Raw genomic sequence first — 26620 nt, 5'->3', positions numbered from 1 at the left:
CCCCTGCAGTCCAAAGTAAAAGTCTGACTGCTTTCAAACCTATGCCGATGGAAAGAGGACGAAATTTCCTACTAAAATATGAACAGTTTGTGTAGACTGGAAAAAGTTTGTGGGAGCTGTGATGACTTTTCTAACATTTTTGACTCTGGTGTCCTCTCTACTCCTCTCCACTCTGCCGGTCATGTGACTCTGGCCTCCTGCAGGATTCTGCAATACACACCCATTATAAACTCTGAGAGGGAGCAGAAACAACTCTCAAACTAAAACTGTCATAGCTCAAAAACAGTATAAGATAGCAAAATCATGTAGATACAAGATTTATAGATCAAAGTCTTGTGACACATTTAAAATTCGAATAAAGTCTGTAACTCAAACTGTGTTCGAGCTGTGACACCTCAAACGGGAGTGGGTCTGATCGATTTCTCCATTGGATTGAATGAGGATTTCTCTTTCTGCCTGCATTTTGGTCTGATCATGACACAGCTGCCTCATCTCAGTCACACTGTGACCTGATCACTATGTCATCCTCGGCCTTTCAAAATAAAAGCCCCAAAATCTTTCAAAATAAAAGTACTAAACTCTTTCAAAATAAAAGTACCAAACTCTTTCAAAATGAAAGCTGACCCAATGAAAATTGACCCAAAATACCTTAAAAATGGAAAAATGGATAAATTGTCTGCACTTTAATGACACGAATACCTTCCCCGACGGGCCAGAGTGCGAGGGCCCTCCCAAGGCTGCTTGTAGCTTTAATTTACTACTTTTTTTTCTTTTTTACGACAGGCTAATTTTCAAGTTACGCGTCCTCCGTATTTTCAGAGGGCGTGGCTGCGCTCCGGTGGCGGCGGGCTGGGGGGGCAGAGCTTCCCGTGCTGCGTTCAGGTGAAACGGGACACCTCGCCGCCCATCCACGTGCCTCACCTGTTTGAGGGCCTCCTGCCGGTTCTTGCTGAGCTCCTCGTATTTCAGCTTCCACTGGCTGAGCTCAGCCTCCAGCCGCTCGATGCTCTTACTCAGAGCCAGCTTGTCCCTGAGGAGGACACACACACACACACACACACACACACACACACACACAGGAGGTGGCGTCAGCGCTTTTCAACACTCCGGTAAAACTCTTCCTCCTTTCATGTGCAGCCTGGTCGACTGGCCGGCTGCTCACATGGGGGTTTGTGCACTTCACAGAAATCAGCAGTGAGATTTCTCTCCCTGACGGTGTTTTTTTTACTGCCAGTCGGCGATTTCTAACAACTCATACAGAGTGTGTTATATAATCTGAACATGATGGGGCTGCACGATATGGACAAAACTTCATACACCAATGTTAAGGCCAAATATCTGGACGGTGATACCGCATGACTTTGGGTTCACACTGATTTGAAGTTTGAAGAGCAGCAACAGTGAAAATTAAGAAATCTTCAAAAACTGGAAAATGCAGCTCCTTCACAAAGTGTTTTACTGATGAGGCTAACCCTACAATAGATATCACCCATATCTCACATGTTCATATTTGGATACTAATATGATAACCATATATCATCCAGCCCTAACATGTTATTTATTTATTTTTTAATTTTACCTGTTGGTCCAGTTGTGTTTATAGGCAAATGATTTCCAAGCCTTTTCAAGCTCCGGACACACAAACTGATACTGAACCTTTTATCAAAATATATTTTAGTTTGGATTTCATAATAAAAGTTAAACACAAGAAATCTGATGTCATTTCAGCATCACTGAAATGAGGTTTAAACATATTTAAATAATTCTAAATTTCAGTTCTAAAATTCAGTTTGAGGAGATTAATCAAATTATCTCTTATTTCTTCCCTGTTTGAACTGAAAGTAGATCCGGCAGGAAACTTGTGTCACGCCCAGGGAACTACACGACCCAAAACTTTTTTTTTTTTTTTTTTGCTTTAGAGTGTGCTGTGTTTTATTCAGTTCAGTTCGGTTTTCTCCCGGGGCCCACTGGGAGTGATGTGGCCCTCAGGACTCGTCAAATAAATTAAACTGTCATAGTGATGGCAACTGAATGAACCCTGAGAAAATTCACTGGATATATATAAAAAATAAATAAAATAAAAAAAATCAGGAAAAAAGGTGATTAGAAAAGTAGCAAAAATTTGTAAAAACTTTTCCAAAAAAAAAAAAAAAAGAAAAAGGAAAAGGAAAAACACCCCAGAAAATTAGAAAAAAATGACAACAAAGATAAGTTGCCTGCGAAGACAAAACAATACAAAGATAAGTTGGAAGGTCAGATCAGAGATTCTGGATCAGATTTCTTGTGTTTACAGGATTCAAACTCCCTAATCCTCATTTCACTGAGGACCCCCCTGGAGGACCCTGAGGGGCCCCTGAGAGGCCCCGGGGCCCCACTTTGACAGCCCCTGCTGTGGTGTGATGTCAGTGTGTGTCTTACTCTCTCTCTTTCAGCAGGACTTTCTGCGACTCGTCCAGCCGGAGCTGCAGGGCGTTCAGTTTTCCGGAGTCTTCCTCCACGCCGCCGAGGTCGTCCCACAGCTGCCGGCTGCGGTCCTGCCGGCTCACGCTGGACGCCGAGCGCAGGCTGGCCGAGTGCACGCTGCCGCCGCCGCCGCCGCTCCGGCCGTCCCAGGCCTCCGGAGCCTCGGCGCCCGGAGCCCTGGAGCGCAGGACCGACTCGAGCAGCTCCAAGTCCTGCAGGGAGAGCAAGGATGGGGGTTAGAGACCTGGACCCTCAGGAACCGGATCAAACCGGCTGGAGGAGCACGGTCTCCCCCTCGGCCTGAGATCTGTGGTTTCACAGAATTAAAGTTAAAATCTCAAAAACTTCAGTGACATGAAAGCCTGATGCTGCTGAGCTGACGCCGCCACATGACGCCAAAATGTTCCCAGCACAGTGCAAGTCATGTATTATTATTGTTGTTGTTGTTGATGTTGCTATCATCATCATCTTCATCATCATGCTGGGTTTCAGCGAATACTTTTAGTTTCCTGAGATGATCTACAAACTGTTTCAGAGGCTTTATCATCCTGATCAAATTCTGCTTTGATTTCATTTCACTTTAGAGTCAGAATCTCCTCTGAAGTTTTGATGTACAATTTTTCACAGAAATGACAAAACAGAGCATTTAACCAGACGACAAATAAAAACTACAACTAATATTACATTACATTAGATGGTGGAACACTGGTTTGAATTTTTTGGGCAGAAAAATAAGAAATAACACATTAAAATGCTGCATTCTGGCTGCTTCTATCCAAGAACTACAGTTATTAAGTACTGGCTTCCAGAAACCCAAATCTGATTTGTTTCATCCTTTTTTTTTTTTTGAACTTGTACTCAGAGTTAAATCAGACTTCATCGCCCTTCATGTGCTGGTGCGTTCAATGACCTCAGGCCGCAGGAGCAAAACAAACAGCACAGGAGCCGTTCACTCCGAGTGAGACGACGCGGCGTGTCGTGAGGCCTTCAAAGTCTCTGGGGCTTCAGACGATGGCGACAAGACAATAAAAAAAAAAAGTATTCACAGCGGTGTTGTAAAATGCACGAGAGCGTTTTGTCATCTGACGTCCCTGAACTCAGACACACACACACTTTCCAAAATAAAAAATAAATAAATAAAATAAGGCACTTTCTGAAGCACAAACGTCCTCCACATCGACGTCCCTCCTCTCTCTCCTCACCTTCCTCCTCCTCTCCCTCTGCTCCTCCTCACCACGGCCGCGAATCAAACGCTCCTGTCCAGGGGAATAAGAGGCTTCTCATTTTCATCTCATTCATCTCTCTCTCTCTCTTTTCTTTTCTACATCTCTCTCTCGTCTCCACACGGTGGATCTGTCACTTTCCCTCCATGTTTCCTCCACAGAAACTTTCACCACCGTGTGCCTCACAGGAGGAAGCATGAGCGGGATTTTCCTAAAAAACACAACTAATCCTGTCCATCATGACTGTGAGCCACTAGCAGTGTGTGCTGGTGTGTGTGTGTGTGTGTGTGTGCTGGTGTGTGTGTGTGTGTGTGTGTGTGTGTGTCTGCAGAGTCCCTGCCCTCAGCCTGGATTTTCTTGTTTTACTGAGCTTGGCACTCTTCTGGGCGTCGGCCTTTGGGCGGCAGGTGTGCAACTCCCAGCCAATCACAGCGCGGCGTGGTGCCAGACTGACATCACAACATCCAATAGGAGGCTACGAAAATCACACACGTGAAATCACAGAAAAGAGGAAATGTGACGAGGAGAAACGGCGAGCGGATGAAGCTCGCTCCACAGAGAGAGAGAGTCTGGCGTTGAGCTTTCAGCCGCTGGCGAGCGCTGAGGAAGAGGAGGAAGAGGAGGAGGAGGAGGAGGAGGAAGAGCGACGCCACGCTGGACAGGGAGGGGCTGGCAGGGCTAATTTTTAAACTAGGACGGCAATGGAATGAAACTAAAACTCCTTTAAAACTTTAAAACTGCCTTTAACAACAACCGTCATGCTGCCTTCAGGTGCTCCTCGTTAACTCCCACCTCTGAGGCTGGGAGTCGGAAATATGACTTGTGTCATCCTGAAGTGAAATAATAACAAAATGGACAAATGTAGTTTTTGATGGCTGTTGTTATCATGTTATTACCACAGGTGTAAAACCAAACTGGAAAAAAAAAAAAAAAAAAACCTATAACAGTTCAATAAAACACACCTTTCACAGAGCAGCGTTACACACACATGCACTGTGTCTGAGGCTGGGAGTCAGAAATATGAGTTGCATCACCCTGAAGTGAAATAACAAAACAGACCCTCTAATAACTATAGTTTTTGTTGGCTGTTGCTATTATGTTATATAAAAATGCATAATAACAAAAAATTTTTAAACCTCGGCACAAGGTTATTCTAGTTAACTAAAACTAAAACCTGAAACCAGGTATGAAAAAAATCATTCTAATAAACTGAAACACAATAAAAACTAGACTTCAGAAAAAAACAACTAAAACTAACTGAAGCAACACTGTGTTCTTACAAAACCAACTGAACTAAACTCACTAATCATGACTGAGAGTCTCTGCCTTCACTAAACTGAACTGAAAACAAAAATGAAAAACTAAATAAAAATAAAAAAAATTAATGAAAAATACAAAAATACAATAACTCTGCCTCGGCAATGTGGATGTTTGGAAAAATTCCCACTTTCGCCGCTGCAGTAACTATGTGTTTGGCTTAATAATAATAATAATAAAAATAATACTAATAATAATCAAACTTTATTTGTATAGCACCTTCCATACAAGAATTGCAGCTCAAAGTGCTTCACAATAAAAAGAAGAAAACACATTAAATAAAACATTAAAAAGAATAAAACACAGAACAGGGTGGAATTAAAAAGAAAAGGCTAAAAATTGCAATAAAATTTGAAATAAAACAAAAGACGCAAATAAAACAATAAAAGACAACAGTGTGGAATAAAATAGGAGCTAGTTAAGGAGCTAGTTAGGAGCTAGTTAGGGCTTGTTTATATGATCGTCATCTTATAGTGATGCTGATTCCGGCGGCACCTGAAGGCAGCACCAGCGTCACTGTGTGTTAGCTGAGCGCGCTGACAGCAGCTGTGTGGCATTTACTGACCAACAGGTTGATGAGGCGGTGGATTAACGTGAAAAGCTAATCTGATGATGAGGCGGTGCACGTTAATCAGGCCGTCGGCGCTGAGGACGTGAGCCTCAGATTATTAATTCTGCTCAGAGCCGTTTGATATAAACACTTCACGATGAATCACCAAACCGCACGCTGGATTATACTCCTAATTTAATAAGCCTGTGTTGGCGAGCTTAACGGGCAGGAGGTTCAGGTCAAATTATTATTCTGGTTTAGTCTGTGGAGTTGAAAATCACTCATTTCACTGCAAACACTGAATTTAAAAAAAAAAAAAAAAAAAAAAATACATGCACTAAAGCACAAATCTCCCATTTTCCATAAGAGTTTGGAAACATCTAGACCCACAGCATGTTGGTGACGCTGCTGTTGGCTTGTTAAATGTAAAGTAGACGTGGTTCAGGATCAGAGGAATATTTTCACATTCATAAGTCGCTGACGAGAGAATAGATCATCGTATCATTATCTAGATATGAACATGCAAGATATTCATATTTCAAAAGGCGACAATATGGATGATTTCAAATTTAGAGTTAGCCCGAGACACTGAGTGGTCTGCTCTGATCAAGAAAATATTTTGTGACTTTTCTACACCCATTTGGTGTGAACATGCTGCGCTTTAAAGAATGCTTAATTTTCACTGTTGCTACAATTAACATTTAAAATAAGTCTGAACCCGCAGTCGTATTGTATTGCTATAGAGATATTTGGCATAAATGTCAAGGTATGAAATTTTGTCCCTATCGTGTGGCGACTGTGAGAAAATGTGATAATCTCTGATGAAACTCAAAACTGCAGACGCAACCAGTTCACCCAACAAAAGCAAAGTACTTTAATTTAATTATGCTTATTTAATGACATTATTAACTTATATTAGAACCTATATTCAGTTATATTATGTTGTACGAGGTGATGTGTCGATGCTGTCATTCTGACTTTTCACCAGCAGAGGGAGCCGGCGCGTAACAGATGTCAGTCAGGGAACCCGTACTCAGCCACATGTGGAAGCACTCAGAGTGTGTGTGTGTGTGTGTGTGTGTGTGTGTGTGTGTGTGTGTGTGTGTGTGTGTGTGTGTGAGAGAACAATGCAGGCAGGCAGGAAATGAGGCTGTACACTGTGTGAGCTGCAGTTAGCGGCACTTCCAAGACCACCTCTGCTAGATATATAATCATGGTTTACTTGGAACGGTGCACCCACTGTGTGTGTGTGTGTGTGTGCGTGTGTGCGTGTGTGTGTGTTGCCATGGAAACCCAGTCTGAACCAGCTGAAGGTCAAGTCTGATAGGCAATGACACTGATCTGTATTCACCGCTGTTTTAACGCAAACTCCCTATTATGAGGTTACAGCTCACGTAAGAGTGTGTGTGTGTGTGTATCTGTGTGTATATTGTGTTTTGTGTGTGTGTGTGTGTGTGTGTGTGTGTGTTGAGACAGGGCACAATTACTTGTTGCTGTGAAACACAGAGGGACACACCCCTCCTAAAAACAGAGGCAGGAAACAGAGCTGAACTGGACGCGACCTGCCTGTTAAAGGAGCAGACGGGGCATTTTCACTGTTTCCTACACTGACAGAGGCTTTTACTCTGAAAGGGGATGCTCTCGCTTGACATCTGAGAGCTGAAGCTGAGGTCGGAGGATTTCCTAACATCTGCACCGAGCTCCTGTCCAGGGCCGACTCGTGAAAGAGACGTCGAGTCCAGCGTGTATCTTAGTTCAGTAAAGCTGGAAATATGCAGACGACACATAAAATATTCATCAAAGCAACTTATTTACGCTCGGCCCGGCTTTCCCACGGAGTCAAATCGAGTCAAATCAAATCAATTTACTGTGTTAAGAGGCTTTAAAAAGGACCAGAGCAGTGACTCTGAAGGTTTGGCCCATTTCTTTCAACTCCCCCGCATTTCACATCACAACAAACCGTTTATCAAACCCTGCAGGGAAACTACAGATTTCACAACACAGAGTCAGAATGTGAGTTTGTGGATGAAGCAGCCGCCTTATATCCAGTGTTGGGACCAATTACTCACAAAACTAATAAGTTACAATTACTAATTACTTCTGTAAAAAAGTAATTTTGATTACTACTCAATTACTGCTGCAGAAGAGTAATTCAGTTACTGGGGAAAGTCATTTTTCTGATTACTTTTTTCTTTTCTTAAATCCTCTTATTAATGCACATATTTTTGCATTGCTGTTGCAGTGTGGACATTGCTGTCAGATTTCATCTATCATTGTCAGTGTTGGCCACGTTACTTTGAAAAAGTAATTCATTATAGTTTAAAGTAGTGATGCCAGCTCGTCCAGGTGGGGAATTGAACCCTCGGTCTTCTGTACGGCAGGTGGAGATACTATCCACTCTGCCGTCAAGAAACACATGAGCTTCTTGTAATTTGTGCTCAGTCATTCTCCATGCATGTTGATAAGTTATGAAAAACTGCAAAGTGCGACCGGTTTGAAAATTGACACACCGCTTTTTCTCCACAAGACGCACATTTTTTGAATAGGATAATAAAATAATAATAATTAGTAGTAGTAAGTAACGGCTAATAACGGCGCATTTTACTGTCAGTAACGGTAATGGCGTTGTAACGGGGGAAACAGTCATTTCTTTGATTACTCGTTACTGATAAAAGTAACGCCGTTAGTAACGCCGTTTCTTTGTAACGCCGTTACTCCCATCACTGCTTATAATGTTCTGCTTCTGCGGCGAACAAAGTCCTCAACATTCAGAAACCACACAGCTGATAATTGGCTGTGGAAAGCAAAACGTTTCCCCGCTTAGGGACTATTTTCCCTGGCGGAGGAGGAGGAGGGAGCGTTTCAGTGTGAAAAAGTCCAGAAAAGCCAACCGTGCTGCTGCTTTTAGGAAAACTCATGTGGAGGACTTTATTGGGCTGATGGAAAACTGGAGTGAAGAAAGTGTGAAGGCTCTGAAAGTTCATGTTCATATCGTAGTGGAATGAATGGAAACCAGCGGCTGGAGGAAAGGGAGGAGGAGTGATGTGGCAGCTCTGATACCCCACTGCTCACTTTGGGAGGAGAGCAGCGTTTAAGGTGAAGTTTGTACGTTTTGTAGATGTTAAACCAAAAGGATCAGTGGTGTTCTGCAGAGTCACTGGGATGACAGCCACACACGATGCTGCCGCTGGACTCTTTCTGCTGGGATTAAGGATTACAGGACTGCAGAGGAACATAAAGCACAGCCTCAGTGTAAACTCAACACTGTAATAAAGCATAAAGCAGACAGTGGGCTTCCCTGCACCGGGACACGGGGCCATCTGTAACAACAGGACATCAGGGAGGGGAGGCTGTTTACAAAGCGTCACGTTCACACATTAAAGTGCCAGTTATGTATTTCAGAGAGAGACACAGAGAGCCTGTGGGACAGAGAGACCTGCAGAGACAAAAGACAAATTACCAGCTTCTGTCTTCTGCTGGATTTTTATGGACTGAACAAGTTTCACATGATGTCCACTCAAACTGCAGCAACACGCTGACGTACCTGTTGCCTACCACTAGTATTACTACTGATACTACCAGTACTACAAAAAAGTACTACAAACTGCTGCTCCAGTAGAAGTAGAAGTACTGTTCCTCTGCTGGTATGTGACTGCAGTAGAAGTAGAAGTACTGTCCCTCTGCTGGTATGTGACTGCAGTAGAAGTAGAAGTACTGTTCCTCTGCTGGTATGTGACTGCAGTAGAAGTAGAAGTACTGCTCCTCTGCTGGTATGTGACTGCAGTAGAAGTAGAAGTAGTGCAGTAAAAATCTCCTGCAGTAAAAGTCCAAAGTGTCTCATTTCAAATGTCCTGGCAGTAAAAGTGACTGAGCAGCAGTAGTAGTAGTAGTAGTAGTAGTAGTAGTAGTAGTAGTAGTAGTAGTGGTTGTAGTGGTAGTAGTAGTGGTAGTAGTAGTGGTAGTAGTAGTAGTGGTAGTGGTAGTAGTAGTAGTAGTAGTAGTAGTAGTGGTAGTAGTAGTAGTGGTAGTAGTAGTACTGGTAGTAGTAGTAGTAGTGGTAGTAGTAGTAGTGGTAGAGGTAGTAGAGGTAGTGGTAGTAGTAGTAGTGGTAGTAGTGGTAGTGGTAGTAGTAGTAGTAGTAGTAGTAGTAGTAGTGGTGGTAGTAGTAGTAGTGGTAGTAGTAGTAGTAGTAGTAGTAGTAGTGGTAGTAGTAGTAGTAGTAGTAGTGGTAGTAGTAGTAGTAGTAGTGGTAGTAGTAGTAGTAGTAGTAGTAGTAGTGGTAGTAGTAGTAGTACTAGTGGTAGTAGCGGTAGTAGCAGTAGTGGTAGTAGTAGTAGTAGTAGAGGTGGTAGTAGTAACTTTGACATGAGCAGGTTGGACACAAATGCAGGTTTAAATCTGGGGATTTCTGTAGTTTTTTGACTGTGACTGCAGTAGAAGTAGAAGTACTGTTCCTCTGCTGCTATCTGACTGCAGTACAAGTAGAAGTACTGTTCCTCTGCTGGTATGTGACTGCAGTACAAGTAGAAGTACTGTTCCTCTGCTGGTATGTGACTGCAGTACAAGTAGAAGTACTGTTCCTCTGCTGCTATCTGACTGCAGTAGAAGTAGAAGTACTGTTCCTCTGCTGGTATGTGACTGCAGTAGAAGTAGAAGTAGTGCAGTAAAAGTAAAAAGTGTCTCACTTTATTAGACGAGACATTTTCCATGAAATCCTGAAGGAGTAGGGAGTAAATTTGTTCTACATCCATTTCATTGGAAGATTAAAAATGACAAAGAAAAAGTCCACAAACAAAGTAAAGGCAGGTTGTTCCTCCCAGGTGTGTCGACTGACTGATGGAGTGGAAGGCTCCACAGCTCGTCACATTCATAGCGATTGATTTTCAACATTTATCAAGAGCCAACCAATTTTGACTCTGTAAAGGACGGGTGTTTTGGGCGAAATACCCCTTTTCCCCCCATATATCATAACATCTTGCTACCTTCACAACATCTGACTTGAGTCATTCAAATGCATATTGTGAACAACATGTTTTATGGAACCAACTTTAAATGGTATGGGAAGTTAGTAGACAGTTGAAGGTTAAATATATAAAAATGTGGTTGATCTAGTCCAAACAGTCCTGGAGTAACAGGGAAAAATGTAAAAAAGTGTTGCCACCGTCCCCGGTCTCCCCTATGTCTTATTGTACACTGATGTGTATTCCAAATCCAAATCATCCACGGTGTAAATCAGACACCTTCAGAGCTGCTGTCAGGTTTATTTTTTCCACTTTGGACAGAGCCAGGCTAACGACTCCCATAGACCTCAAGTCTTTATGCTAAGCTAATAGGAAATGCTACCCATAGGAACTGAACCACTGGACGTACAGAGGTGGAGATGGTGTCCAACATCTGGTCTCAGGCTGGAGAAAGGAGATTTTGAGTATTCCTTTGAAATGCATCTAAAAGCAATAGTTTTGTTTTTTTTGTTTTTTTAACACATCTTATTATTAATAGTTTTGTCATGTTTCCAACAGAAAATTTCTCAGTTCGTTTTAACAACATTTTCTTAAGATACAGGCGGGGGCAGGTAAGATATATAAAATACAGAACAAAGAAGGAATAATAAAAAATATTTAATGCCTGAGAAGAAGGTATGTATATATCTATATATATAAAAAAAACTATATAGTCTGTATATCCCCACCCACCCACCCATCCCAAGAAAAAAAAAAAAAAAAAGCCTTAAGGAAAAAGCAAGTAAACAAATGATAATACTAATAACAAAGTGCCGAAGAATAAATAAATAAATAAATAAAAATAAAAATAAGAAAACTAAGTAAAAATAAATAAAAAATAAATAAATAAATACATAAATAAAATACAAATACAGATAAAAAGAAGAAAATTGTAATAATAATAATAATGATAACTAGACTTTGTAAAGTTTCTGAAGAAACTTTGATGTGCTTGCCACCCTTGCGACCGCCTGGCCATGCGCTAAACCACCAGCCCTATGCTGTTTGAAGGTTGTTTGGTGTTGTTCGAGGGCTAGAAGGCAGCTACTGTGGTCCGGGTATTGTCCAGGCAGTTGTGATCATCTTTTGAGTGATCACTAGCATGTCTCTGGGCAGCTGCTATGGTACAGTGAGTGGCTGCTAAGGTGCTGATAGGTGGTTGCTAAGGTGTTCCTGATGGCTGCTATGCTGTTGCTAGGCAGTTGCCATGGTGTTCTCGATGGTTGCTAGGCGGTTGCTGTGGTGTTCTTGATGGTTGCTAAGGCCTTGCTAGGCGGTTGCTATGGTGTTCCCGGTGGTTGCTAGGGCGTTGCTAGGTGGTTGCTATGGTATTCTGGGCGGTTGCTAGGGTGTAGCTAGGCAGTTGCTATGGTGTTCCTGATGGTTGCTAGGGTGTTGCTAGGCAGTTGCTATGGTGTTCTGGGCGGTTGCTAGGGCGTTGCTAGGTGGTTGCTATGGTGTTCTGGGTGGTTGCTATGGTGTTTCTGTGGTGTTCCAGATGGTTGCTAGGGTGTTGCTAGGCAGTTGCTATGGTGTTTGGGGGGGTTGCTAGGGCGTTGCTAGGTGGTTGCTATGGTCGTTAGGGTGGTTGCTATGGGGTTGCTAGGGTGCTTGGGGTCCTTGCTATGGACTTCCATTAGTGTCTGGGGTCAGTGCTGGGATGCATTGGCTGCAGTGCTAGTGGCCCTTGAGACAGAATAGGAGAGATACAGAGCCGCGTGTGTATCTCTGTGTCAGTGAGAGGGGACTTTCTCCCTGGCAGGCTCTCCGAAAGTTCCGCCATTAGTGTGTATTGCGTCCGGATTTCGGCTTCAAACCGGAATTGCGGAAAAACGGAAAGTCGGAGCGGCTTGAAAATTGACATGCCGGTTCCTCTCCACAAACTGCACGATTTTTGTGTTTGGTGCGTGGACGCAGGTCAAAAGCTCTGCATGCTGGAGCATTCCGAAGTTTTGGCCAGTCATTGTCTATGGCCGAAATTTTCGGGAAAATTGGAATTTTGATAATTCCGTAAGTCGGATTCCTTATAAAAGTAATAGCACACTATTCCCGATCGGGCCGCACATTTTGATTTTTCATTGTGTGGGCCTAAAACGAAAGCTGTAGGAGGAGTAGCGCGCCGAAAAATGGCGGAATAATAATAATAATAATAAACAGAAGAAATATGCAAGATAATACGATGTGTTGCCTTTTCAAGGCAAGCACATAATAATAATGAAAATAGATACATAAAATAATAATATTCAACAGCATACAAAGTCTTCATCACAGTTTTCCCTACAGAAATGTTATTGTGCTACAAGTAATACAGCTGGGTGCCACTAGAGAAAACAAGGAACAAAAAAAAAAAATTAAAAAAAAAAAAAAAAAAATAGAAAATACAGTGGTACCAGAATGCAATAGTTTGAGTAAAAATAACATAACTAACTTAACTTAAATAACTAAAAATGCTCAAAAAGTGCCGACACAGCTAACACCGATGTTCCTACTACAGCTCCTGCTCCTCCTGCTGGTTTCAGTGCTGCAGTAGCTCCAGCTCATGGCTGTGCCTGGAGCCGCCGTGCAGCGAGCTTGTCCAGGAGATAAATTTCCTTTTAGCGTCCTGCACAGAGCCTCCGGTGGCTCAGACGGCGTTTCACAGCCGCCGAGGGCCGCCGAGGGCCGCGCCGCCCCAACATTACAGCCGTCTGGCTCCTGTGCTGCTATTTCCAGCCCACGTCCTATATAAGCTCTCATTTCTTTTATGAACGCCGTGTGTGCCAGCAGGCGCAATGAGGCAGAGTAAAGCAAGTACTTTGTTTTATTATATTTATTTTATTATTTTTTCTTCTCTGCATAAAGAACACGAATATGCGTTTTGGTGTAACGAGGCCGATGTGGAACAGGATGATAGAGACTAAGTACTGCAGCAGCCGGGAGCCCTGAGGGACACACAATGATCTATGTGTGGGTGTGTGTGTGTGTGTGTGTGTGTGTGTGTGTGTGTGTGTGTGTGTGTTGGGAGGGTGTTCTATTTAAGGGACTTACCTACTCTGAAAAACTAGTGCTGTTGATAGCCAGGTGCGCACACACACACACACACACACACAAACACAGTCTCCCAAAGTCTCTCTAAGTCTCCTGCCCTACATTCAGTGAGTCTCGGGTCACTTTGTCCATGCAGGCAGACGGGACACACACACACACACACACACACACACACACACCTGTCTCCTCCCTCTCCTCCCACTACAACTGACAAAAGCGACTGTGTTTCCACCTTGAATTCAGGTGGAATGACTGCAGCCAGTTACAGCCTTCAGTGTGTTTGGGTTACACACTTTAGGAGAGTCTGCTGGGACGGGACATCCTGATGACCAGGATCCCAAACCCTACAGTGATGAAGGTTCACGCCAACTTGATCAGTATGATGGAGAAACAGGATTCTGTAAATGGACAGTGTTTTGTCTTTCTTTTATCTGCCTCCTGGGTTCTAAGGTGATAAAAACATCAAATTCAGGAGAAATTTCATCAAAGCGGGCCGTTCCGACCTGACGTCAACACCTGTCCTGGCTGATCCGATCACAAGTGAAGAGCACTAAACACAGGCATTACTCTTTGAAGACGCATTAAAAGAATACTCAGACATTTTGGGTGAAATACCCCTTTTTCTGACTTACACAGCCTGAGACCAGATGTTGGACACCATCTCCACCTCTGTACGTCCAGCGGTTCAGTTCCTATGGGTAGCATTTCACGTTAGCTTAGCACAAAGACTTGAAGTCTATGGGAGTCGTTAGCCTGGCTCTGTCAAGGTGAGAAAGTAGACCTCAGACAGCAGCTGTGAAGCGGTCTGATTCACACAGTGGATCACGTGGATTTGAAAAACATGTCCTAGGATTTTTTAAAAAGAAAAACATGTTGGTTTGAGGAGAAGTCAGATGGCGGAGCTGTAACTGCTGAACATTTCATCCACACATCGCTGAAGAGAGGAAGATCCACCACTACTTAACTCCTAAAATGACTCTGATTTCTTTTTCTTTACATTCCAAGACTTATTTCCATTGCTATATGTATCAAAATAGTCCCAATATTTTTTTTACAGTATCATGCAGCCCTAGTGTGAACTCTAAGCCATCTCACCTGGATGTGGACAGTTTGGAAACAAAACAGCAGGTCTGAGCAGCAGAGAGCTGTGGACGTGTTAATCCAGATTAACAACTGGGTCATTCCAGGTAATTTCAACAAATTTTCAGGACATCCCACGCACATGGGTCTCAAAAAATTCTGAAATTTTCACTAGTTTTTCCTTATTTATCCAATACATTGCAAAAACTCAAAATCTTACCAAGATTATTTGTCTTATTTCAAGTCAAAAATGTCTTATTCCTAGTCAAAATATCTCATTACACTTAAAATAAGACATGATCACCTCAGAAGTAACTTGTTTTTACACAATTGTCTCTTGTTTCAAGTGAAAATTTGCTTGTTTCATTGGCAAAATGTGTTTCTTGTTTCTAGCTAATTTTCACTTATTTCAAGTGAATTTTTACTTTTTCCACTGGCAAATTTTGCCAATGAAACAAGCAAATTTTCACTTGTTTCAAGTGAATTTTCACTTGAAACAAGTGAAAATTGTCTAAAAACAAGTTACTTCTGAGGTGATCATGTCTTATTTTAAGTGTAATGAGATATTTTGACTAGAAATAAGACATTTTTGACTTGAAATAAGACAAATAATCTTGGTAAGATTTTGCGTTTTTGCAGTGTAGGCACACTGTAAAATTTTAGTTTGCTCGGATGGATACTTTTTGAGACAGCGAATTTAGTGACGGGAGTATGTGTCGATTTTTGGGCGTCCTTATTTTTCAAGTGTCAGTATCTCAGGAACTACACCACATAGGAAACTGAAATTTGGTACAATAATACACCTCCACCACCTCTCTCAGAATATACAAAAACATCTGTCATAAATCATAACTGGTAGGCATGTCAGCCCCTCAAAAATGGAAAACAAAATTACACAGGACCGACTAATCAAAGAGGGCGGACGGCGGAATTCGTCCATTTTTAAGGAAGTAAAATGACAGGATGCAACAAATGAGAGGAAGGGCATTGAGCGGCAGAAAAAAGAGAAATCAGATTTATGTGTGGACTCTGTGTTTTCACTTGAGGTGTTAATATAATCCAGCTAAATCCAATCTAAACACAGTCTAGATATGAGACCCCTGCAGAGTAGCATTAAAAACACGATAAGAGGCTTCGGTTTACTTCCTCTCCTGAGCCAAGCTTCCCTCTGATCACGTCTGAAGAGACATTTTCACTTTGGAAGCACAGTTTGACTTTTGAGTGCTCAGACCTGTTGACTTCAGCGGCCTCGGCTCGAGAGCGGCGGGCAGGCGCTCCTCTTCATAACGCAGAAACACGGCAGACGGAGTAAAGTAATTTCTCTCTGCAGCCCGAGTCTGACTTCTCCACGAGTCATCTGGGGTTTCAATCTCTGATATTGAGAGGACGGGCGCCGAGGGAGTCCGCGTGCTGCCGGGTGACGGCGGCGGCTCCCCGGCAGATTAAATTATCCATCGACTGAGGCCGGCCTCGCTCACAAAACTACAACTCTGAGCGTTCAGCCTGGAGAATCAAGGCCATGCTGATCAGACCAAATATCTGAGACTGTTTTCAGAAGCATTTTAGCCCAGTTTGCTCTGACAGACTTTTAAAAACCCGTTAATTCTGAAACAACTCTATTAGAATGAATGAAAGCATGGATTTTTAATTTCGGTGTCATGCCATGAGGATCACAGCTGATCCCACATGAGATTACACGACACATGAGCTCCTTTCACGGCAGTGTTCATTTCATAAACGAAGACAATGACGATAAATGTTTGATAAAAGACCTTTTTTTCCATGACTCAGACGAGACGAGCTAAAAATAGATCACAGATAATAACAGCTATGACAACGTGGATGTTTGGTTTTCACTGAAGAGACGAGATGAGACGGGAAAATGTTATTAGTCGCCTGTCAGACGTTCAAAAAATCCCCGCTGTGCTGCGTCTCTCAAAATATGACCTTACCGCCCTGTCATTGGCTGAGGCTCAGTGTCCTGCCCTGTCATTGGCTGAGGCTCAGTGTGCTGCCCTGTCATTGGCTGAAGTTCAGTGTGCTGCCCTGTCATTGGCTGAAGTTCACTGTGCTGCCCTGTCATTGGCTGAGGTTCAGTGTGCCGCCCTGTCATTGGCTGAGGTTTAGTGTGTCGCCCTGTCATTGGCTGAGGTTTAGTGTGTCGCCCTGTCATTGGCTGAAGTTCAGCGTGCTGCTGCCCTGTCATTGGCTGAAGTTGAAGGTGCTACCCTGTCATTGGCTGAAGTTCAGTGTGCTGCCCTGTCATTGGCTGAGGTTAAGCGCTGCTCTGTCATTGGCTGAACTTCAAGGTGCTGCCCTGTCATTGGCTGAAGTTCAGTGTCCTGCCCTGTCATTGGCTGAGGTTCACTGTGCTGCCCTGTCATTGGCTGAGGTTCAGCGTGCTGCTGCCCTGTCATTGGCTGAGGTTCAGTGTGCTGCTGCCCTGTCATTGGCTGAGGTTCAGCGTGCTGCTGCCCTGTCATTGGCTGAGGTTCAGTGTGCTGCCCTGTCATTGGCTGAGGTTTATTGTATCGTCCTGTCATTGGCTGAGGTTCAGTGTGCTGCCCTGTCATTGGCTGAGGTTTAGTGTGCTGCCCTGTCATTGGCTGAGGTTCAGTGTGCTGCCGCCCTGTCATTGGCTGAGGTTCAGTGTGTCGTCCTGTCATTGGCTGAGGTTCAGTGTGCTGCCCTGTCATTGGCTGAAGTTCAGTGTGCTGCCCTGTCATTGGCTGAAGTTCAGTGTCCTGCCCTGTCATTGGCTGAGGTTCTGTGTGCTGCCCTGTCATTGGCTGAAGTTAAAGGTGCTGCCCTGTCATTGGCTGAAGTTCAAGGTGCTGCCCTGTCATTGGCTGAAGTTCAAGGTGCTGCCCTGTCATTGGCTGAGGCTCAGTCTCCTGCCCTGTCATTGGCTGAGGTTCAGTCTCCTGCCCTGTCCTGTCATTGGTGTGATCCCAGACATCTGCATCTCCTCCTCCCCTCCTCATCCTCCTGGCTCCCAGGTACTGACAGCACAACACGTCCAGGTGAGCCCAGGTGAGAAGACGCAGCACAGCCGGCGGGAGTGTGTCCTGCCTCCTGCTCGCTCTGCCAGCTGGAAATATATTTTCACAGACTAAACAACTCCTAGATCAATAACTCAGACGTGAAATGTTGTTGAAACACAAACAGCGCCGCCTTCAAAAAACATTCAGTAACTTCACTCTAATTCAGTGCTGTGTCCCTAAAGTCCCACATGCCACCCTGCACCTGAAGCACACGGAGCGTTTCCTGCAGGGCTGCAGGCCTCTGACGTGCACGAGCTCCTGCTGAGCTGCAGTGTGACGGGGACAACTAGCCCAAAGACCGGAGACCATTTTCTGCACAATTTGTAAAGACAACAGCACATATTAAACTAGACTCCCAGCATTCAGTGTTCAGGAAACAGTTAAATTAACAAACCGCCTTTACCTACCACACACACACACACACACACACACACACACACACACACACACACACACAAACCCATTAACAAACAGACTGCGGCACGTTACTTCTTCATGTCCACGGCTTTTTTCCGAAGAGGCCTGCACATGCAAAAGCTTCTTTCTTTGTCACCGTTTCATCAGCCTCAGGTCTCAAATAAAACTTTCCTCAAATCATAAAGCGACAGACGGCACAACACAAAATGTATTTCACCTTTGATTTCCTGTGGGTCACATCACATCGCTGACACAGCCGACCTCGTTCATCAGAACCAAAATGGCCCAAAACAGATCTTTACCTCTTCCATAAATTAAATGATACCTACTTTTCAGTACCAAACAACTGCTTCATTAAGCGATGTGTTTTAGGTTTTGACCTGTTCAAAAATTCAAAATACCATCTTTCTTGAAAACTCAAAAATAAACTAATTTACTTCCCTAACGTTAACGTTCTCCTTCATAACATCACAGGGCAGCTGCAGAGGTGAGATCCTGTCGGGGCTGATTTTACCACCGTCAGCTCTTCCTGACTGTCACATGAAAACCTCTTATCTTCCACTTTGTTTTTTTGTTGTTGTTTTTTTTTATTTGATCTGAAGCTGTTTGCGGGCCGAGCAAACGTCCTGACCAGAATCCAAACACAATCTGTTCTGTATCGCTTCTCAGATGCAGCGAGTCTGCAAACATTTTAACTTTGTACAAGATCTGAAAGCAAGCAGGGCTTCGTGAACAGCTGCTGCTGCTGTGTGTGTGTGTGTGTGTGTGTGTGTGTGTGTGTGTGTGTGTGTGTGTGTGTGTGTGTGTGTGTTGCCTGATGTTCTGCACATGATGCAACACAGAAACCTGCAGTGAAATCCTGGCTTTAATTCATGCAGATGAAATCAGCTCAGATGTTGTCAGGTGAAGGTAAATCCTCAGTGTGATTATTTTTTGAAAAAAAATATTTAGATTTTTGGCCTTTTGTTTGGTGAGCGTTTTGGATGCTGGTTGAGTAACAACAAAAAAAAAAAATGTATATCAGTATGTATGCTTTTTTGTATGACAGCTGGCATGTACTATATGTATATATGTGCACTCAGGTACACACTTATGCATGTATGTATATGTAAACAGTAAAATTAATATCTTATCTGGGTACAGAAATGAAATTGATTACAAGAGTTCAGCAGCCATAAGCTTTTGCTTCAGCCGAAAACCCTTCAATTCTTCAATTATGTTTAACTTAATTATGTTGTGCTGCTGTGATCGAAATAAACATATTCATTCATTCATTCATTCATTCAAATCTAACCACAGTGACGGTCCTCAACAGTGAGCACGTTTACATGCACAGCTTATTCCTGTATTAACCGGAATATTCGCAATATTCCGGTTGCGCACGTGTCATGTAAACACGCACCGAACCCGATTAAGGTCATATTCCGGTTGGAGAGAATTCCAAATAAGACCCCTGGAATATGCCTGTTCTAATATTGTGGCATGTAAACACCTTAGTCCAGGGCTATTCAATTACAAATTCAGTTGGGCCAGATTTTTAACCGAGACCTTAAGCTGGGCCAGACATTTTCAGCGTTTGGAGTTGGCGGTAAAATAAAACAGTATCTGTCTGTCCAGACAGGGTTAAAACGGCAGTTTTCATCGTCAATTTTTCGTTTAAGGGTTGAAAAAGACATACTTTTGAGCCGCTAGCATCAGTAACTTTCAAAACAACGCGCTGCAGTGTGAGTTGGTTGTGTGTTGCTAGGCAACGTGGAGTGTTGCATTCACTTTCTGAACTACTGCAGGGATTTCGAGTTCATTCTCGCGAATGTTTTTCTCTGCTTTTTTGGTTGAACCACGAGCTGGGCCACTCGGGAATTGCTTCTGGGCCGCATGTGGCCCGCGGGCCGCCAATTGAATAGGCCTGCCTTAGTCGGAAAACTCCCCGAACCAGAATATTCAGTCACGACTGCGCATGCTCGATTCTGTAGCGTCTTTGTTGCTATGGTTACCTGCAAGCGGGGAAAACGGCAGGGCGAACAGCAGCAAGAGCCAGGAGACTGCAGTCTGCCTTCAGCTAATGAAAGACTTAAATATCACGGAGTATATCGATGGGGGAAAACATAGAACTAGCGACAGAAGAAAAAGAAGAAGAAGAAGAAGACGAGGAAGAAGACTTCTTCGTCTGTATTTCCGGCAGACCAGACGCCTATACGCGTGCTGCTGCCCCCCGCAGGCTGAGTGTCGCATTACGTCAGAGAGTGGAATACGCCGAAACACGGGGGCATGCCAAGTGACATGTAAACGGAATATTCCAGTTGCCGCGGCGCAGTTACCTTAACCGGAATATGCGTCTTGTGGAGAAAAAGCTGTGTGTCAATTTTCAAACCGGTTGCACTTTGCAGTTTTTCGTAACTTATCAACATGCATGGAGAATGACTCAGCACAAATTACAAGAAGCACATGTATTCTCTGACGGCAGAGCGGGTAGTATCTCTGCCTGCTGTACAGAAGACCGGGGGTTCAATTCCCCACCTGGACAAGCTGTCATCACTGCTTTAAACTGTAATGAATTACTTTTTCAAAGTAACGTGCCCAACACTGACAATGACAGATGAAATCTGACAGCAATGTCCACACTGCAACAGCAACGCAAAAATATGTGCATTAATAAGAGGATTTAAGAAAAGAAAAAAGGAATCATAAAAATGACTTTCCCCAGTAACTGAATTACTCTTCTGCAACAGTAATTGAGTAGTAATCAAAATTACTTTTTTACAGAAGTAATTAGTAATTGTAACTTATTAGTTTTGTGAGTAATTGGTCCCAACACTGGTCCTGAAGCCCAACAAACGTCGTCGGAAATGAGTCTCCTTGTTGTTCTTGCCCTGATTTTGTTGTTTCATCTAAATAAAAACTAAAAAGTCTGGTTTCATGGCTTTTATGCCTGAGCTCTGTTCTGTTCTGGCTCCAGTTTGGTCATAATTTTATCTTAGTGATCAGTTTTCTGTTTTTGGTGCCAAAGACATATAAAAAATAAATAACCAGACTGCAAGGCAATTCATAATCTCTTACATCTTGTATCCGTTTTGTCTTTTGTAAAGTCTGGACGAGTGCGGTTTGGATTAAATGAGGGAATCTGAATCCTCTCTACGCACCTTTTTTCTCTCCAGCTTCTCGGAGTCGACGTCCCTGACCGGCTCCGGCTCCGGGGACCCCGGCGGGCCCTCGGCGCTCCTGTCCGGCTTGCCGTTGGCGTGGGGCTGAGAGGAGGAGGAGGAGGAGGCGGGAGAGGAGGGGGGCATGGACGGAGAGGAGGAGCAGGAGGAGGCGGCGGGGGGCGGGTGGGCCGGGGAGGAGGAGGAGGAGGAGGCGCTGGCGGCGGCGGCGGCGGCGGGAGGGGGCGCCGCGTGGTCGCCGCGGAGACGCAGCGCCTCCTGCCGCAGCGTTTCGTTCTCGGCGGCGAGCTCCTGCCGCTCCCGCCGGACGCCGGTCAGCTCCTTGGTGAGCGCGTCCAGCCGCTGCCTCAGCTGACGCACCTCGTCCCGCGCTCGGTTCCGCTCCGCACGAACCTGCAGGCAAACACCGACAAACAATAAATATCATAATAATAACATTTTTCATTTATGCAGGTTAAAGGATTTACAGAATAAAAATAAAGAGTCAGACACACAGATATTTATTTAAAGGGTCCACACATAAACAAATGAAGAGCATAGTGCTGGGTGGTATACCGGGTCATACCGAATACTGGTGTTATTTTTTTTTTATGATATGAATTTTTCAGATACCCCAATACCGTTGTGTGTGTGTGTGTGTGTGTGTAGCGCATATAACATTGGGAACAGCACGCGGAACATAGCGCCGCGAGACATCGTTGGAGGGGGGACTGTTTTTGCAGTTGCACTCAATAAGCAGTGGGAACTCAGAAAATGAAGCTGAAGGACTTTTCCCAAAAAGAGGAGCTGTGTCAGCTGTTTGTCTTCGGCTTCAAAAAATCCGTCTGGCAAAGGCAAAGAAACTTTCCAGGCTACAGCAGCGCACTGACAAAGATTGTGTAACAAAGCGAAGAGTTCCCTCTCGGCTCTATTTTCACTGGCTAACAGCAGCACACTGGCTTAGCTTGTCTATTCAAAGAAGAGGTATCACTTCGGCTTATTTTTCAATCTATGTTATCACATACTTCTGCTCATTCATTGGTAGCTGAATTGTTAGGTCTACTTGATAAGTAATTCACATTTTTTAAATAATAATAATATTTTAACATATTGTTAAATCAGTCAAATCAGTCTGCATATTAATGCAAGTGGCCTTAAATTTGCATAATAAAAAGGTTCTGTATTTTGACTACAAATGTCATGCATTCTGATTCCTTCACTTCATTAGAATCATGAGTGCCACCTCTTTGCATCATTTTGTGTTGCCATGTAAACCTGTATTAATACTAGGGTGGACAACTTGGACATTAATGTCCAGTATTCATTCCTCATGACAGTAAAATAGGTCATTCTAAGTTAATTTACTGCAGAAATTCTTCTCTAAATAATTAGAAAATGTGGTTAACACCCAATCGTGCATGAAAAAAGAGAATACCGTGATATACCGTGAAACCACTATAATTTTGAAAAAAAAAAACGTGATATACATTTTTGGTCATACCGCCCAGCACTAGAAGAGCACAACAAAAGTTATAAATAAGTAACATCCAGACAAAAGAAATAAGCTCATATAAACCAGATGAAATTTAAGTGAAGGAACTTCATGTAAAAATGAATTAAATGCAAATATGGGAGATGACTCCATGTAGGGCAAATATATAATGATCTTATGTGAAACACACAGAATGCCATTAAAAGAACAAACTCTTGGATTTAAAACAGATAAAAGTGCAAACAGCATGAAGTGCCTATAAAACAAAACTGTAGTGACAATAAAACAAATAAAATCAATGAGATCAATTAATACGCCACAAAGCAGCGACATAAAAAGCAACTATAAAAGCAGCATAATAATGATGTGCAGGCCGTCTTGTAAAAGCTTTAAGGAGACACTTAAAACTTGTTGAATTTAATCGTCTAATTAAAGCTGCACCAAGACCCTCCACAGATCAGCAGCACCCAGACATCCCATAATGCACCAGATACCCGTCACTTTTGCCGCTACAGAGCAGCAACTAGATACCAAAATTTAATTTGAGCAACTAAATAAAATCAGCGGCAGGATGCCACTGAACATCGTGAAATGTTCTTGTTGATGTGATTTTATTCATCGAGCACATGGTTCGATACCTTCTGATGACAAAATGTGCTTCATTTGTAAAACATAGACAGAAATAAATGTAGAAAGAAAACATGAAATTTGGGAAAGAGATCAATAAATCTGGAACAAATGAAAGTGGGAAGTGAAAGTGGTTTCTGCGAACACGAGCCCGTTCAGCAGCAGAGCCGCTTCCCTGAACAGATGTTTCACTGAATTAAACATCTGACAGAGCAAGTGGGCTTTTCCCACCGCAGATGCTTCGCTGAATTAATCATCTCACATCTGAGGGAGGATCAATGATGAATTCAGCGCTTCAGGAATCCCTGTGTTACGAGGCGAAGCTTCAGACTGACTCCCAGTTTGGGCTCCACAGGTCTGCACCTTCCTCACTCTCTTTTATTCACATTTTTTAACTGATAGATAGATAGATAGGTATACTTTATTGATCCCAGACTGGGAAATTCACAAGTTACAGCAGCATCATCAATAAAAACAAAAAACAAAAAAAAAAATTAAATTAAAAAAAAAAATTTAAAAAAATTAAAATTAAAAGTATATACAATAGAGACTAAAAATGTGAAATATATACACTAAATACAAAAAGGGCTAAGTATATACAATAAAGTAGCCTGCATCATAATTGCATCATAGTTGTTAAATTCTCTACTTCTTTTAAAATTGATCTACTTTATTTTTTAGTTAACCGTCATGTGTGTGTGTGTGTGTGTGTGTGTGTGTGTGTGCTCCCACCTTGCTCCACTTCTCTCTCCAGTTGGCGGTGCAGTCTGACCACCACCTCATGGTCTTCTCCATCTGGGCGGCTCTGGCCCGGGCCTCCTCCAGCTCCCTGAGCCTCAGCTCCTCCCTGCTCTCCCAGTCCCCCCCGCCGGCGTCGCCCATGCCCCCCAGCGCTCCGAGCCCCAGGCCTCCCAGGCCGGGCGACAGCAGCAGGGGGGGGCTGGAGCTGGGCGTCCCCCCGGTGGGACTGGGCGTGTGGGTGAGGCTGTCCGGGGAGCGGATGCCCCTGTCGGGCCCCAGGCCCAGGCTGCACAGCAGGCCGCCTCCGGCCGCCTTGCCGCCCTCGGACAGGTGGGGGCTGGGCGTGTGGTTCATGATGGAGCCGATGGCGAGGAAGAGGAGGGTGAGGAGGATGAAGGGGCGGGGGAAGGGGGGTCGTCAGCGGAGGGATTCAGGAGAGCATCGTCTGCTGCCCTCCGAGTTCAGCCTGCAGACAGAAACACACACAGGGAGGGGTTAACTCAACTGAGGTGGAAATACAACTCATTTAACACACACACACACACACACACACACACACACACACACACTCACACTCACACTCACACTCACACACACACACACACACATTATGCTCTACTTCATAATCACTAATAACGACTCACTCATTGCATCAACACACTGATTATTAATCCTGCTAACTGCATCCTAACATTGGTTTTGAATTCTGAATTATTAATTTTGAACTGCCAACAGAAACACACTGACTTCAGTCTGAGTCGATATGAAAAGTTGAATCCACTCGTTCTCAGTAAGAAAATCAAGTGCAATGTTGTAATGATCTCACAGAATCTTTTTTTTTTTTTTTTTTTTTTACATTTTTGAGGGAAAAGGATAGTCATCATGTGTTTTAAGAGATAAGGTAAGATAAGATATTCCTTTATTAGTCCCACGGTGGGGAAATTTCACACATTACAGCAGCAAAGTGGATTGCAAGATATGAAGCATAATTTACATTATAAACAGTATAAACAGATAATTAATAGCAAAAAGCAATATAAACATTATAAAAAAAAGATGTTATATTATGTAACGTTATGTCTTTATTTAATGATGAAGTGCAATCTTGAATCAAACTGAATCTCTGTTAAACCAAAGATTTATACTCCTTGTTATCACATTGCAGTACCATGCATATATTGTGTATCATCTGTTATAGGTACATAGTGTATGCACACTGTGTGTAACATGCAGAATATGTGTATTTATAATATACAGTATGAATGTGCATGTGTGCATGTGTAAATACACGTCCAGCACAGACCCACAGCTAATGTGGCATAAACATATGGATGTCTATGTATGCATGTTTGCATGGGCACACACACGCCTTTCGGATGTACGGCTGAACAATTAATTGAAATATTATTGAAATCGCAATATGGCCAAAGCTGAATATCCAAATCACAGGAGGTGCAATTTTTTGATAAAGGTAAAATGTGTCATAACACACCGTTATAAGATAAGATAAGATAAGATAAGATAAGATATTCCTTTATTAGTCCCCTGGTGGGGAAATTTCACATATTTCAGCAGCAAAGTGGATAGCAAGATATGAAGCATAATTTACACTATAAACAGTATAAACAGATTATAGTACCAAAGAGCAATATAAACATTATAAACAAGGAATGTAGAAAAATAAATGAATAAATGAAGCATTGTTCCAATCAGATTTTCACGACGTTTTAAAGGGACATGCCTGTTTGGTACAGAACAGTGAAGAGTGTGTGTTGTGTGTGTTGTTACAGAGAGTTTTCATACAGTTCCCTGGATGGTGTGTGTCTGTAAAACCTCCTGTGTTCAAGCAAAACAAGAACACACACGCTCACAAAAAAAGAAAGAAAAAAGAAGAAGAAGGAGGAGGAGGTCTGACTGAAGAACCCAGAAAACAGGAGACAGGCCAAAGTAATCATCTGCAGACATAAAGCCGTGCGGCCTGTGGGGGGAGGCAGGCGGGGGGGGCTGATAAATTGGTGGCGAGCGTGGACAGATGTTCCACACGGCGGCCTGAGCTGCTCTCTGGAGGTTTGGGGGAAGCGGCTCGACGTGCAGGACACACCGAGTGGACCTGAGCGCGAACATAACACACACACACAGGAGCTGGAGACGCAACAAGTCCTCAGCCTCTCCCTGGAGCAGGGAGCGGGACGGTCCCAGCCACCGGCCGGCCTGACAGGGGTGAGCAGGGTGGGAATCTCTCCATACTGACTTTTTGACGCTGCCTTGTTCACACTCTGTGCCTCTCTCAGCGAGCCTCTCTCACACTCTCACTCCCTCTGCCTGCCACACACTGCAAAAACTCAAAATCTTACCAAGATTATTTGTCTTATTTCAAGTAAAAATGTCTTATTTCTAGTCAAAATATCTCATTACACTTAAAATAAGACAAAATTGAATGAAACAAGTGAAATGAAACAAGTGAAAATTGTCTCAAGACAAGTTATTTCTGAGGTGATC

General features: G+C 43.3%; 1 protein-coding gene across 1 annotated transcript in view; it reads right to left on the bottom strand.

The window, feature by feature from the left end:
* Nucleotides 1-26620, bottom strand: part of ccdc102a (coiled-coil domain containing 102A) — a 141856-nt gene that overhangs the window by 43395 nt on the left and 71841 nt on the right. Inside the window, exons 3-6 of the mRNA XM_030048451.1 lie at nt 24113-24587; nt 21262-21675; nt 2419-2675; nt 922-1030 (exon numbers count right to left, since the gene is read on the bottom strand). Coding sequence (XP_029904311.1) covers nt 922-1030; nt 2419-2675; nt 21262-21675; nt 24113-24475 — 1143 coding nt within the window. The 5' untranslated portion in view covers nt 24476-24587. The remainder of the gene's footprint in view (nt 1-921; nt 1031-2418; nt 2676-21261; nt 21676-24112; nt 24588-26620) is intronic.

Source organism: Myripristis murdjan, chromosome 3 (genome assembly GCF_902150065.1).
Source record: "Myripristis murdjan chromosome 3, fMyrMur1.1, whole genome shotgun sequence".
Classification (NCBI taxonomy): Eukaryota; Metazoa; Chordata; class Actinopteri; order Holocentriformes; family Holocentridae; genus Myripristis; species Myripristis murdjan.
This window is presented reverse-complemented; position numbering and strand designations above follow the sequence as displayed.